Raw genomic sequence first — 14,813 nt, forward strand, 5'->3', positions numbered from 1 at the left:
GACCACTTTCAGTCAGGGTTCCTCAGTCATCACTGTGCCTTCTTCCCCCTCCTGTATCTCTGCTCGTGACCTGAACAGATCTGCAGCACTTAAGTGTGTTTAATCAAATTATTCATTCAAATGTCTACATTCATAATAGCAGACGTCTGTAATCTAACATTAACCAGAAGAGTTTATTCTGTTGTTTTCTACTAAATTATATAATTCTACTGAAACCAAAGCCAAAACTATATTTGATTTATGAAATAATGTTCAATTTGAGTTGCTGGCTTTGATTGTACAACCCTGTTTGTAGTGAATATGAAGAGCTGGCACGCTGCAGGTTTAATGAGCACTGATTTTACAAGTTTCTGACGAGCTTGTTTTGTTTTGTTTCTGATGTGTCATGATTTCTCTCTGGAAAGTAAACCTGAAATCTGTCATAAGCTATTTACTTGATTAATTAAAAGAGCCACATTAAATTGAAATCATAAGAACTTTTTTTGTTGTATATGAATATGAATATTGTGAGAATAATAAATTCATGGTCATTTAATTATTCAAATTTTATTTATTTCAAATGTTTCAATGGAACAAAACTAGGAGAAAGTGAGTTTATTAAACCAAAAACAGCATCACAGAAGGTTTATTTGATATCTATCTGTTCACTGAGGCTGAGGGAATGTTAATGATTATTTTGGTTTTATGCACATATTGAAATTACCTTAAACCACAATCTAAAGTCTGGTAAGATGTTAAGTTCTCTGTTATTGTAAGAATTTTAATGTGAAGATCAGTAGGTTTCCATTGATATGATTCTCAAAAGACTAAATTGCTGCAGACAACCAGCCACAGAGGCAACAACAGAAAGGAACTTCTTTTATGTGTCGTGTGGAAATACAAAAAGGCCTCTGCAGCACAAATCCAAGGCCACTCGGCGGTTCGACTATAGCTTGTTTGTGATGGGGCCGGTTAGTCAGGAGTCTGAGAGAGGACCGACCACAGCCACCGCCTCGATTTCCACCAGTCCACCCTGAAGACGGAGACAGAGAAACACTGAGAACATGGTGGTTTACTTAGCGTGTCAAGATTTGGATCTGCTGTTAACATCCATCCAGAGCGATCCGAACTCCAGTGGTCAGCGATAAGTTCATGTGTTCACACCTGGCGTCCAGAATGTGTTTCCCGTGACAACCTGTGATTGGATCTCATTCCCTGCGCTACATGCAAATAATCACTAACATAATTTCTGTTGTTTACACCTTGTTTGAGGTGATAACTAGTAATCAGTGCTGATGTTGGGGCCAAAAGCAAATTGACTAATTTATCTGAGAATAGTAAAAAATACAGTACTTCTGATTCATTGTGAAATTGTAGAAAGTCAAAGGTCATCAGCTGAGTAGTTGGTCCTACAGATCTACACAGGGTCACCGGGTGCTGCAGTTCTAAAGTGATAACACGGGTTGTGTCTGTACTCACTCTGGGGAGAGCAGCGACTTGGTAAGCAGCTCTGGCTGGAAAGTTACTGCTGAAAACTGGAGAGGAAACAACACAAATCAACAACTGAATTTATAACTTACAAATTTTCCATATAAAACTTGTTAGACAGTGGGGAAACTGTTAAGTGTAGTTGTGACAAGGATGGGAGGATCTATACCTAGAAAGACAATGTTTAAATTATTAAAACTGTGTTTAATCGTATATAGACAGTTTTCTAAGAGAAATAAATCTCTAAATTAGGTTTTTTGGTGTTAAGTGATCAGACAAAAGTTTGGCTGCAGGCTAAAATGTATTTAAAGTGACTCTTAACTTGCAGCCCGAAAACTCAAAATCAACACAACTGTATCACTGTGGAAACGTGTGCTCTCCTCCTCTTATGAGGGTCAGGGAAAGTTCTCTGCCTGTGGTTAAGGGTTGGGTAGAGTCTGGAGGAGGGACTGGGCTCGGGCCCTGTAGCAGAAGCAATGGTCCGTTCAGCGGAGCTCGCCAGGAGGGCTCGAGTTTCCTGTGTGGGCCTGCATGCCGCGTGTCCGTTTACGACTCACTGGGCCCCGCAGCTTCCATTACACCTGTCTGCTGGGATGCAGGAGGAAACGAGCGGACCGAGGGTGAGGAGGACGCTGCTCTCGTCCAGCAGAGGAGGAGCAGAGTGAGTCCGTCTGTCAGCTCACTGCCAAACCTGACAGCAGCCATTTTCTGAGCGTTGTCAGTGGAATATGAGCCAGTGTATCAGATCATCAGCTCACAGGTAGGAAGGGTGGAGCGTGCCGGTGGAATGATTACAGGCTTTTACATGGTTTACTTAGAATATATCAGTAAATTATATTGGTGGGTTTCTTTTAAAATTATACATCTTTAAATCAAAGCAAAATGCCAGTGATTTTCAACTAAACTGTTTCTTAATGTAGGAGGATTTTTCAACAACTATTCTGCTTCCAAAAAATCATAAACGGAATGCTTTTTATTGGCCAACTGATAAATTGCTTTTGCTCTACACTCAAGTGACGTCCTGGGAGAGAAACCTGTGTTTTCTCTTCTCAAAGCTCAAGGTCAAATACCAGTCATCACTGCTGGAGCACTGGACACTGAGTGTCTTGCTCAAGGTCACTTCAGTAGCTGACGTTCTCCCTGACATGGAGGCTTGGAATCCACCTCCTCCTCTTAGAGAGCAGCCTCCCTTTCATAGAGTCTCATGTAAAGTGAATGAAGCTGTTTTTAAAGTTGTCAAGATGAGCCTATGACATGACAGCAGTCCTGCCCTGGTTAAATGCTGCCCCCATGTGTTTGCTTTTTTTACTCTTAGAAGATCGTGATTATGAAGAAAACACGTCAGTTCCATTAGAAAACCTAAATCTATTAATCTCTGCTCTGTTGCGTTGCCTTTCAGGCAGCGTGTGTGTTTCCATGTTTACTCACATGTCTTGTAGACCTCATTGACGCTGTTGAAGTCATTAATGTCAGCGAGCAGCACAGTCGTCTTCACCACTGAAACACAAGAGTTCATGTTGTTTAGTTTGTTGAAAACAGTGAAACACATGAAACCGTCTGGTGGTGTTTAGATCTCACCGTTGGTGTAGCCACAACCAGCAGCTTTAAGGATCTCCCCCATATTGATAAGAGCCTGGAGGTGAGAGAGGGGAGAGGGGGGTCAGTCAATACTCAATCTCACCCTTTACATCTCGGTGTTCTTTATTGTGACGATAACACCTTTATATCTGTTTGATTTAATTGTATCAATTTATTTAATATGATAAATCCTTTCCTATCTATCCCGAGAACTTGTTTCACTTTAGTTCTAATATTTGACTCTGTCAATTAGCATAAATATAAAACATCACTAAATACATCAAACATGTATGTAGAAGTATAATATGATGTATATTATGTCTGTCTCTCCTGTGCAGTTCAGAGGCCTTGAAGTGTTTAAGATGAAAACATCTCTCTCAGAGAAAATAACTAATGCTCATGTGACCTATTATCACCTTGAGTCATTCTAGTACTGAGAGGAATATATTGTACTTCAAGCCTTTTGGTTATACTTGCATCATCATCATCATCATCATCATCATCATCATCATCATCATCATCATCATCATCATCATCATCATCATCATCATCATCATCCCCTGAGCTTCACCTGCTTGGTCTGAGCCTGGACTCCTCCATCCACCAGCTGACCTGAGGCCACGTCCATCCCCAGCTGACCGGAGATGTACACGGTTCTGTCCGCAACCACCGCCTGACTGAGGACACACACAAACAAACACGATAAAAGATGTAGCGCTATTTTACCAATACTACTACTACAAGTACTGTTCAAACTATCTATATTTCAACCTCGTAGGTCCATACAAGTATAAAAACATAAATAAACAAATACTGATCTTTGCCAAATATGCTGAGCAGTTGAAGACTTTGTTTCTGTCTCTGTTGTATCCACATCTCAACCCATCATTTATATCTTGTCTGCATTTCACAGTCTAACACCATGACCCCATTCACACACGTGGTTGTTGTGTAACTCTTTATGACATGAACATTTAAATAAAACATCAGACACTAAACAGGCAAGTTTGTCGACTATTTATATCTAAAGTGAATAAGGGTGGATTTGTTCCCCTGTTGAAAACAACAGATGATCAGCATTCAGCACACGGAATTCAGTCTGATCTGTCTCCTCCCCCTGACAGCTGATTGGTCACAGCAGCGACACCCCTTCATTTCCACTCAGAGTGAATCAAAGAACAAGACATAAACTTGACTTGACATGGAAATAAACATTTATTTAAGATTTCAGACAAATAGAAAAATATATCTATTTAATAAATAAATATGCATTCTTCCAGTTTTTATTACAAACTAAAACGGTACCTTGTTTAAATATGATATCAGATTAGAGTTATTCTTTCAGAGCATGTGAACTCTTACCTGTATATTCCCTGTCTGATGGGAGCTGTAGGTGTGTAAGGAATTTCTCGACGGAGGGAGGCCATAGTTTCTACTCTGTGACTTCTAGAGGTGTCTCTACTCTGCAGCTCTTCTCCTGTTCTGCTGCTGCGAGGTAACCTTTGACCCTCGGGTCAGTTTATTGATCGCAGAGATCCGCCCCTGCTCCGATCACACGTCGGACCCATTCAAACATTTCCTACTCACCACGTGTCAACACATTTAAACTCACATTAACAAGCTGGTCGTACCTGTAGGGGCCGATGGCTGCCGGGGCCGATGCGGTGTTGATCATCTTTCTAACGAGCGCAGACATGTTCCCTGATCTGGAGGTTTCTTCCTGTTCCACAGTGAAAAGCAGCGAATGACGTGTTGTGCAGCGACTAGCGGAACCACCGGGGAATAAAAGGAACAGCTGACAAAAACTTTACCGTAATATCCGCTGGGAGGAGCATGCGGCATTTTTTGGAGGCGATTCCTGTAGGGAACAGTGTAGAAATGAAAAACACATGTGCGCTTGTGCTCAAAGAGTTACGGTACAACAGGTGTTCTGTCCTATGGACTCTGATATTTTTATGACCAAAGGAGGTTATTTTTATACAGTTATGTAAGATATGTTACATGTTTAAGAACAAGACAATCATTTGTAGAATTGTTCAGTCTTGGCAGAGGTCTACGTTCTATTGAGTCAAGCTCAAAGGTTCAGGTCTCAACGTTTGAATTCCAAGATAAAAAGCATTCCACTGCAGTTCAGGTTAACTATAAGAAACTTTTATTATTTCTTGCACTTTTACGAAACATTATAAAGTCTTACAAACAAAATAAATTAAGTGGTTCAAACATAAATGCTTACATTCCACCGTACACCTCAATTCATAAATGAAGATAAAATTGTGTTGCTATATAGAGAGGAAGTGATTTCAAAGGGGGCTTTTCGTTTTTTAAAGAGCAAACAGTTTTTATTCAATAATTGTTAAATGCTGTGAAAATAATCAATCTTCCATATAAACAATACTCTTACCTGTGCAGTTAAAAAAAAGCATTTCACTACAGAGCAAAGATAATTATGAACATGCATAGTCTAACACACAATATATCTGACAGAGGATCGAAATATTTAACAGCCAAATCAGCTTCTATATTTAAACCAGTGTCATGAAAATAAAGAGGTTAAAACGTAAAATAAATAGAGTGAATGCTTGTGTTGCTAATGTGCTGCGGGCTAGATTCATGAGAAGCAGTGGCAATAATAGTAATGATTATTGTGAAGAGGTTCATGTTAAAGCAGAAAAACTATAAAGTACAAACGTGATCATTAATAGATAGTGGTGATCGAAATTTGGATTCACAAGTTTGACATTCCCGCCCATTGTCCATCATATAAGACGCAGTAAGACAGTGTAACAGGTCTATTTATAACAGTATCGTATTATCAACATTCAAATGTAACAGCAACCTGCAGACGACCACATTCAAGGCGTCATAATTAGCATTAGTGTGTCAAATCAAAACCAGACACAAAAACATGTTTCCTTCATGAAGAGAACAAATGTATCATAGGCTGGTATGTTAGCAATTTCACATCAGTCGGTCAACACGCTGAATATTTGTCTGTTAATGCAAATTGTAGCAACTTATCTTCATTACTTTAATGACACCACAAACTCGATATGTCAGGAGATCTAATTCATAACTGCTGAAACATAAATACAGATAAGCTGCAGGGAAATTTGCTGAAATTATCTTGATGCAAAAGAAAATAATCTAAAGTCTGAAACTCAGACAGGAGATTTGAGGCTGTAGCAGCAGCTCTTTTTTTCATTAAGTAAACAGAATCAGTAACTTGAATCTTTTTTAACTCCGGAAGGGAACCACAGTCAATTAACCAATTACAAGTCACGATACTGGCTCAATATAAGTTATTTAACACAGAAATTAAAACAGTCATTAGTTGTTAGGAATGCTTAAGCTTCTAGAGGAATTATAATTCTTCTGACTTTCTGTGACGATTTGCATTACAAGGAATAATACATATGTTAAGTAAGATTTAAAATCCATGTAGAGTGGGTGAATGTGTGCCGGAGGGATGCCGGTGTGAGTTTTGAGGCACTAAGATCCATGGTATCTGTCAGAATAGACTGAAAGTACATTGGCTGTGATAAAGAAGCCCAGAACATCAAATTGGAAAACAACAAAATTAAATTAATGATAATAAAAGACTATACTGACATAAGTTTAGAATTTTCTGGTCCACAAAACAACTAAAAACACACAATATACTCTTCACCTAACGATTTGTCATCTTTGTCCATTCTGACAAACATTGGCAGAGTCCAACTCGTCTTCAAGAGAGGACGTATTCAATCACCCGACGCCTTGGTTGTTTCACTACATTGCTTATTTTGAAAACCAGGTTTCAAATATGTTTTTAAGGCATTCTCAACTTTAGCGTCACCTTGATTGTCTTTGGTCATGGATGAACCTCCACAGCTTTTTGTTGCAGGTATTTCCAAAGTAGGCTCTATGTTTTATTTACAGTTCGAAAGTCTGAGGGACCACTTGTTGTTGTCCACACCTGAACCTGAGGCTTGGTGTAGTGCTGGCCTGGTTGTCATGGTAGATGTCCGTCCGTATGTTTTAATAGTGACTCCCTAAAACAGTTTTCTATGTGACGTGAAAGGGAAATTTGTTTGGAGGAGGGGAAATCAATAATTTTCACATCCTGATGTGTGATCTCCGGACTTGATTTTCTCTTTGGCCGCAGACTTGAGCCTCAATTGAGGAGATCCAGCTTTAAAGAACTGCAGAAACTAAATTAAGATTTCATCAAAGGAACAGCATCTGGACACAGTGTAGAAACAAGGCTTGTTAGTGTGGATTCCAGGAGCCAGAATGAAAGAAGAAGCATCTCTCTTCAGTCATAGGCCACTATGTCAGAACTGCAGTCGACTTGAAATAAAGACAGTGGGGTCATCTTGGTTCCTTCAAGTCATTAGGACGTACTTTTTGTGTTTTTTGTGGCTTTGAGAGTCCCAGACCAGGGTGTGAAGGTGACAGGGAGGACCACTTAGAAGTTCTGTTGCCGTCTCTTCTTTGCATCCATTGCATCGAGGATGGGCTGCCTCTTGGCCGTGTAGCGCTGTCTGAGCTCCTCAATCTCCCGCTCCATCATGGGGTCCAAGGCACCCAGACGCATCTGGAGCTCCTCGAAGTCCAGGTTCTTTAACTGGGAGACAGGAGAGAGATTTGTCATATTCAGTGTCATGTTGTGTTAAATACTGCAAGAAATGCTTCTGCTATTTTTAACCACTGTTGTAAACCGACTTCCACTATGAGTAACCCCCCCTCAGTACAATAATACCACCAGAGGCTCGTGGAAGAAATTACTCACAAAGTCAAAGTCTCCATCCTGAGGCACCTTCCAGTTGTCAGGGAAGACGTTTTTGGACTGAATGTGGTAGCCAGGCTGCTCCTGCGGCTGGTTGTGGTTGTAGTTCTCCTGCTGCTGGGCTGCCTTGTTGGAGTCCTGCTTGTCAAAGTAGTCCATGAAGGATGGACGCATGGGCTGCTGGGAGGTGGGGTGCCCTGTGATAGAAAGAGGATCAAGTTGAAACCTAGCACAAACGTATTTAATTGTTTTTCAGAAATAGAACAATATCCACAGTATTTAAAACTTCATATCCATCCTGATAATCTCTTTCCAGTGTTCTACAAACATTTTTTGTTACTTTGCTCTGAATCACAGGTTTGTCTCTCCTACCAACTTTTTAAGGAACTATTGTATATGTTCTCCCATTTATGTAATGCCCGATAATTAAGTTAACATGTGTGCGCTCACTCCTCATGGATCCCTGGTCTTCCTCCTCATCTTCATCATCGCTGTTGATGACCATAGTGCCCAGGTCTGACTCCAGCATGGTGCTGCTGTGTTCGATCATGGTCTGTGCTCCGTCACTCATGGTGCTGGTGGCCCGCATGGTCCCTGCACCTTCTGTGCCCGACTTCACCATAGTGTGAGAGTCCACCTCAGTCTCCTCCTCCTTGATGACACGAGACAATTAGACACCTAGCCTTCACATACACAACAGTGGTTTCCCACGGTTACACTGAGTGGAACAGTGTCTCGTTATACATACAGAGTTGTCATCTTCCTCCTCCAGCTCTCTCTGCTGCTCTTGCTGCCGTTTGGCTTTCATCTCCATGGATTCAGTTATCAGTTCTCTCAAAATTGACACTGGCTTGGCCTGGTTGATGAACTGGTGCTGGATGTTGAAAGAAATAAAAAGAAAAGATTTGTTTTGTTTTTATGGAATCATGTCTTAAAACTCATATAGTCTCATATGTTTATATCTCTGCAGGTGTGTCGTCCTCTAACCTGTAGGAGCTGGGTTGCAGTCGCTCTCTGCTCTGGATTCTTGACCAGACACTTCTTGACAAAGTCTGTGAACTCGTCTGACCAAAGCTCAGGCTTTCTGAATGTTGGAGGAGGGTTGGTGGGGATCATGAAGATGGCCTGAAGAAGGGATACAAGACAGTCAGGTGGAGTTAAAGAATAAGTGAGGTTTTCGACCCATTTCTTAGATAAATTATGTTTTCACTTACTCTCATGGGATGGATGTCGGCATAGGGAGGTTTTCCTTCTGCCATCTCTATAGAAGTGATACCCAGGGACCATATGTCAGCCACACAGTTGTAGCCAATTTCCTGGATCACCTCTGGTGCCATCCAGAACGGAGTACCAATCACAGTGTTTCTCTTTGCCATGGTGTCCTTCAGAGAGAAAATATACACTGGTGTCATTAATACACCCTAAATTATCGATCACCTCATATGGGTTCACAAAATCAGTGAATGATCAACATGAATTTTTAACCTTACCGTTAGCTGTCCAGCTACTCCAAAATCTGCCAGTTTGGCATGTCCCTCCGTGTTAAGAAGGATGTTTCCTGCCTTGATGTCCCGGTGGATCTTTCTCATGAAGTGGAGATATTCAAGACCCTTCAGAGTGGACTTCAGGATGGTGGCAATCTCCTCCTCTGTCAGCTGAGGATAAGAATGTGGTGAATGTCAGTGTTGTTTCAAAATGTGTTCGTTGTAACTTTTAAATAGACCTTTAACGGTATCTTAATATAGAATATACTGTATAATATAAATCACACACACACTGACCACAGAGGCCGTTAGAACCTGTAACTTTGTCAGCACCCACCGTCTTGTTGCGCAGTCTGATGATGTCAGAGACAGAGCCAGCTCCACAGTACTCCATGACAATCCACAGGTCTGTGTTCTTGAAGTAGCTTCCATAGTATTTCACCACATAGGGACTAGAAGGAAACGCAAAACACAGTGGTTATCAAGAGAGAAGACAAAGTTTCGTTTTAGAAAAAAAGAGCAGAAGTGAGACAACAGATGACTGTAAATACTGAAGGAGCTACAAGTACCATGGTTTAATACAATTTAGACCTAAAACATAATTGAAAATCGTTACAAATATGATACTTTGAGGGCAATAATGAATTATTGTGTTCATATATGTATTAAATGCAGGGATTCGGGTAAATCTGCTTCATCATCCCACCTGTCACACTGCTGCATGATGGAAATCTCCTTGATGATCTCCTGCAGATCAGACTCCACGGGAACCTGCTTAATGGCCACGACCTGGCCTGACTCCTTATGAATGGCTTTGAACACGCTGCCATAGGAACTACACAGAAAAATCACAGATTGTTAAATTTGGACATATTAACAACATGTAATACACAACAAAAGAGGTAAATTGAACTGTTTTAGTCAAAACATGCACGAGTTGAAATGGAAGTGAGTCATGACAGCATCGTCTTACCCTTCTCCAAGTTTCTCTAGAACATCGAACACTTCCTCCGGTTGTTTGGTCAGGCTGTCTTCACTCAGCTTTTTCAGCTTGCTGTAAAAATGAAACAAATCACTTGTAATAACTGTTTAATAGTTTACCTGAAAAACCAGTAGTGAAACTGTTTGATGGACCATAAGTTAGATGCCAAAAGATACTGTGTGTAACAAAATAAGAGAAGCGTAGCAAATTCTTTAATGTTATCATCTGAAACTGAAATTGAATTACCTTGATACATTTCTTATGCGATTGTTAAAGTACTGGCAATTCATTGTTGGTTTGTTTTCTATTCATCAATTGGCTGATTAATTGGTTCATTCCTTAATTTCATTTAGCATTTATCAAGGACAAATGTTGAGACAGATCTACTTACTGTTTATTTAAAATATCTAATCAACAATTGTAGACCCAATCTTACACCTTAGAACTGAATGTAAAGCAGCCTCTGAGATAGGAAAAACATTTAAGATGCATCACGTCCAAGACACAACCTCACCCAGCTCTCAGTTCCTCTTTAGTGAGAACTTAGACAACCAGTGTTCACATGAGGGCAACAACTACACCAACACAACCAGGTCCCACTTTGAGGTTTATCCCTGGACTGCAGTGATGTCTCTGCCTGTGACACTTCACGATCCCTCCCTTCATGTCTGATTCAACAGAACACAGCTCCCTAAAAGTTACAGGAACCACGACACAGGCCTGGAATCCACAATAAGTGTCACCATAGTTGTTTGTGAATTTGGTGAAATGGGATCGTTGAACCCATTTAGTCGTTTTAACGGAAAGTTTGAGAGAAAATCGGTAAAGCCGAATTTAGCATCAGCCAGCTAGCTTGCTAAGCGACGGCAGCTACGTTAGCCCGTTTAGCTTAAACCCGCGTTTTAAAGCAGCAGAATGAGCACAGACCTTTTTGGCGCCGCGGTCTCCATGTCGTGCAGCTTCAGGTGATATAAAGGCAGAGGACTGGTGGTGGGTTAGAACAGTCTGGGGGCCACTGGTCGCGATGTGATCATTGTCGACTGATTCGTTGTTGTGAAAAAGTGGTGGAGGGCCAGCTGGGCGTCCGTCAGATGATGGGCCGTCTGGGGGGGTGCTCTTTCCCCACAGCGCCCCCTATCCTGTCGGAGGGCGAAACCAAAACACCGCAGTTTATGTCGACAAAGTTAGAATTCGTGAATAATATACGATTAATAAACCAGATACAACCCGCTGTTATACAAGTTGATCTGTTATATATCAACAATGTTGGCTTTGTTTGGTACAGACGCAGAAAACGTCATATACGAGAGAGGGGCTTTCTGACCAATCACAGTCCACCTTGCTGGGAGGTCGACTGGACGCGTGTACGCATGCGCACACAGGCAGCGGTGTGTGAGCAAAAGGGGTAAACAGCTTCTGTTGATGTGTTAAAACGGTGAGAAGTGTTTTTTTGTGGATTCCTTCCACGAGTTTCACATTTTCTCTACGCACCCAAGACATTTTGTGATTCCCTAAAGGCCTCTGGGTCTCAGTGGGACTTCCGGTTGTGATTGTTTGAGCTAACCATGCCGTTTATGTGTTAGCATGCTGTGACGATGCTAACACGTACGTTTTTGTCTCAAAGGACCAAACATGGAGACACCGAAAGATGTGCAACCACCCAAGCAGCAGCCTATGATCTACATATGTGGAGGTACATATTCTACCAGTACATGCTAACGTTACAGCTACATAATACTCTATAACTTGTACTACTCTTGTAGTAGAACTGAGCCATCGGTATAACTGTACTAATGGAGCGAATGGTAGTATTTACAAGCATTATTACGTCATAATTCCTTTCTACTTTGAAGTTCACGTAGTCCAGTTATTTACTATGAATTCAGATGTTATTGTTAAGCCATACAGCGCAACCCAAACTGCATGAACCAACAAGTTAAGGTTAAGCAGATTTATTTTTCCAGCACCATTCAGATGTGGAGCAATTTGAAGTTTTTGAGTCTGCAATGTATTTCTATGTCTAATGTTATTCTGTCTTAAATTGCAGAGTGTCACACTGAAAATGAAATTAAGGCCCGTGATCCAATCCGATGCAGAGAGTGCGGTTACAGGATCATGTACAAGAAGAGGACAAAGAGATGTATCCTTTAAGTGTGTTTGTGTGTGTGAGTGTGTGCGTCTGTGTGTGAGAGAAATAGAGTGATCTATGCAGTGAACTTATCATGGAGTTACAGGTTTTCCTGTATCGACTGGTGATATTAAAGGGTAACAGATGTGTAAGGGTTTGAAGAAATGCTCACATTTGGAAGCCAAAAATATGTATGAACTGAGAATGTGTAAATTTCCTTATCTACTGATTTCAGTGGTTGTGTTCGATGCCAGATGAAGAAGAGATCAGCTGTTTTGTTATTTCTGTGTGTAATTTTTGTAGTTTGTTTGGATGTAAATAAACAGACATTCAGACATTTCTGAATGATGTTGAAAATCTTTTAGGTTCCACCCATTCTTTTTTTACTCTGGAGTTATGGATGAAAGATTTGGTTTATTAAAAACATGATTTTCACAGAACAAAACTGTTTTCACCGTTTTTTATGTAATGTTTCTTCACATTTAACTGGTATCAAATAGGTGAATGCACAAACAGGAAATTGCATGTTGAGATACTTAGTTTTATACATGCAAATTTGGCAGTTGTACATTTTCTCTATTCATTCCTGCCATGCTGCACCAACATGTTTCTACAGGAGCTCAGAATCGACAAACCTAACTCTGGCATTTGATCCTTGCCTGAAGATGTGAAGGTTTTTCTATACACATGGAAAGAGTGGCTGAGGCAAAGGGGTATTTAGGAGGTGTTCTCCAATAGTTTGAATGAGGTAACAAAATGAGTTTAAAGTTTGCGTTCAAACAATGGAAGTTTTTAAGTTTTTTATTTTGATGAGGATTTATGTTATTTTTTAATAAATTTAATTTCAATCAAGTTTTGTCAACTATTTAATTTGAACTTTGTGTAGAGTAAAGAGCCACCAGTGACTTGATGAGGAAGAAGAGTTAAACTATTATTATATATTATATATAAATATATATATATACTTCACCAAAACTGATGCAGTCAATGGTGCAATAAATATAACCTTTCACGGCATATATAACCGTTATATTAAGTTTGTGTTGAAACTAGTGAGACTAGTTGATCAAACTTCATGGTCATTATGGAAGCAGAGGTTTGTTGTGCTGTTGAATGAAGGTACAGTTTCTCTTATTTTTTCTATTTAATCTATTAGAATCGCGGTATATTAAATAATGCAAACCTCTAAAGTGGGTTCATGGGTCTGTATAGCGGGCCCTTCTTTAACCTGAAGAGTTGACATGAAGTTGAATCTGTGGCCTTTGGGAACAGATGCTCACACATTGGTCACCAGATGGCGAGCCACACTCACGGATTTACAGTGAATAATTAGTTAAGCCTTATACTTTATCTAAGTAACCTACGAGCTAAAAACTTTAAGTCTATAAGAATTTTTAAAAAGTTGGAGTTTGACATCATGTATCTGATTTATCTGAACAGGCAGAGTGGTTATAATGACACCATGGCTTTGGTGTGTGAAGCTTTGAATTGAATAAATTAATGAATGATGCCAATACATTAATTATGAACTTATTAATATGGTGTCTCTCTTTATGATACAATGGCGGGGTCAAAAGGGAAAGTGGAAACAAATTGGGAAGAGGGATAAGCTACTAGGGACAACATGTAACTTGTTTTCTTTGCAAACAAATGCGCAATTAAGTCCCAAGTCCAAACCATTTCCTGTCTCAGTCACGTGGTACTGGCGAGGCTTTGAACGTCACATCTGTCACCAACACAAGTCTGGATATGCGCTTCACAAACATCTTCCTGGATCACTCGACACACGCTTGGAAGCCTGAACACGGAAGGACACATCACTAATTCCCCCATCAATAATTGGTTATTTATAATATAGTTAAATCTTAATATGTTTTGTGTTCTTTTTTTGAATGTGGCCATTCCACCAGCAGCTTTTCTCATGTTTCTGTCTGTTTGCCTGTGGGTCTCTCCAGCCATAGTGGTGATTTGCAGTGATATCTGATCTGAGGCTGTCCCATCGGATCTGTCCCATCTGTCCCATAAGAGCTGTCAATTTGGAATAATAACAAACCTCTGATGATATAGTTTGAAATGTAGTTGCCGAGTTTTGACAACGGGAATTTTGGTTGTCAGATGTTTAGATAAAAAAATATAAAATATAGAACATTCCTTGTCTAAGTAATTCCCGACTGGTGATACTAAAAGGGTAACAGAAGCCATCAAATCTATCCCATCAGACCTGTCCCATCAGATCGTTCCCATCCATAGGTCTCATCGGTCCCATCTAACATGTCCCATCAGTCCCATATAAACAGTGTCTGATCCCATCTGTCTGTCCTGCTGCAGCACTGCATCGCCGAGGCACTTCCCCCACTGCTGTGACGTCTCGTGTGACGTTTCGTCCAGGGGGCGGTCCCAGCAGAA

At 40.4% G+C, this 14,813-nt stretch overlaps 3 protein-coding genes across 5 annotated transcripts; 1 reads left to right on the forward strand and 2 right to left on the reverse strand.

Annotated features, from left to right (window-relative positions):
- Window positions 1-530: 530 nt before the first annotated feature.
- rida (reactive intermediate imine deaminase A homolog) lies at window positions 531-4,814 on the reverse strand. Of its 2 annotated transcripts, none has more exons than XM_061092545.1 (6): window positions 4,677-4,814; window positions 3,617-3,722; window positions 3,046-3,100; window positions 2,896-2,964; window positions 1,459-1,514; window positions 531-1,012 (listed from the first exon to the last, which is right to left on the reverse strand). In XM_061092545.1, the coding sequence occupies exons 1-6, from the start codon at window positions 4,739-4,741 to the stop codon at window positions 956-958; spliced, it is 408 nt and encodes a 135-aa protein (XP_060948528.1). In that variant the 5' UTR covers window positions 4,742-4,814; the 3' UTR covers window positions 531-955. The 2 variants fall into 2 exon arrangements, with proteins under 2 accessions (XP_060948528.1, XP_060948525.1); XM_061092542.1 differs by lacking the exon at window positions 4,677-4,814 and adding an exon at window positions 4,408-4,551.
- A 366-nt stretch (window positions 4,815-5,180) lies between these two features.
- Window positions 5,181-11,354, reverse strand: stk3 (serine/threonine kinase 3 (STE20 homolog, yeast)). Its single transcript, XM_061092786.1, has 11 exons — window positions 11,207-11,354; window positions 10,271-10,351; window positions 10,004-10,132; window positions 9,635-9,749; window positions 9,304-9,468; window positions 9,028-9,195; window positions 8,801-8,938; window positions 8,562-8,687; window positions 8,264-8,465; window positions 7,817-8,010; window positions 5,181-7,651 (listed from the first exon to the last, which is right to left on the reverse strand). Exons 1-11 carry the CDS (start codon window positions 11,227-11,229, stop codon window positions 7,493-7,495), a joined length of 1,500 nt encoding a protein of 499 aa, XP_060948769.1. The 5' UTR covers window positions 11,230-11,354; the 3' UTR covers window positions 5,181-7,492.
- A 289-nt stretch (window positions 11,355-11,643) lies between these two features.
- polr2k (RNA polymerase II, I and III subunit K) lies at window positions 11,644-12,766 on the forward strand. Of its 2 annotated transcripts, none has more exons than XM_061093128.1 (4): window positions 11,644-11,714; window positions 11,904-11,972; window positions 12,327-12,419; window positions 12,643-12,766. In XM_061093128.1, the coding sequence occupies exons 2-4, from the start codon at window positions 11,912-11,914 to the stop codon at window positions 12,663-12,665; spliced, it is 177 nt and encodes a 58-aa protein (XP_060949111.1). In that variant the 5' UTR covers window positions 11,644-11,714; window positions 11,904-11,911; the 3' UTR covers window positions 12,666-12,766. The 2 variants fall into 2 exon arrangements, with proteins under 2 accessions (XP_060949111.1, XP_060949112.1); XM_061093129.1 differs by having other exon boundaries at window positions 11,647-11,684.
- Window positions 12,767-14,813: the final 2,047 nt, after the last annotated feature.

Source organism: Limanda limanda, chromosome 19, assembly GCF_963576545.1.
Source record: "Limanda limanda chromosome 19, fLimLim1.1, whole genome shotgun sequence".
Classification (NCBI taxonomy): Eukaryota; Metazoa; Chordata; class Actinopteri; order Pleuronectiformes; family Pleuronectidae; genus Limanda; species Limanda limanda.

Coding starts and splice junctions, on each gene's coding strand:
- rida (XM_061092545.1), bottom strand. CDS start 4,741: ATGTCTGCGCTCGTTAGAAAGATGATCAACACCGCATCGGCCCCGGCA. Junction 1,515..2,895: donor CAATGAGGTCTACAAGACAT/GTGAGTAAACAT, acceptor TTTCCTCTCCAG/TTTTCAGCAGTAACTTTCCA. Junction 1,013..1,458: donor AAGTCGCTGCTCTCCCCAGA/GTGAGTACAGAC, acceptor CTCCGTCTTCAG/GGTGGACTGGTGGAAATCGA.
- stk3 (XM_061092786.1), bottom strand. CDS start 11,229: ATGGAGACCGCGGCGCCAAAAAG. Junction 9,469..9,634: donor TCAGACTGCGCAACAAGACG/GTGGGTGCTGAC, acceptor TCTTATCCTCAG/CTGACAGAGGAGGAGATTGC. Junction 8,939..9,027: donor CCGACATCCATCCCATGAGA/GTAAGTGAAAAC, acceptor TCCCTTCTTCAG/GCCATCTTCATGATCCCCAC.
- polr2k (XM_061093128.1), top strand. CDS start 11,912: ATGGAGACACCGAAAGATGTGCAACCACCCAAGCAGCAGCCTATGATC. Junction 11,973..12,326: donor TATGATCTACATATGTGGAG/GTACATATTCTA, acceptor CTTAAATTGCAG/AGTGTCACACTGAAAATGAA. Junction 12,420..12,642: donor CAAGAAGAGGACAAAGAGAT/GTATCCTTTAAG, acceptor TACTGATTTCAG/TGGTTGTGTTCGATGCCAGA.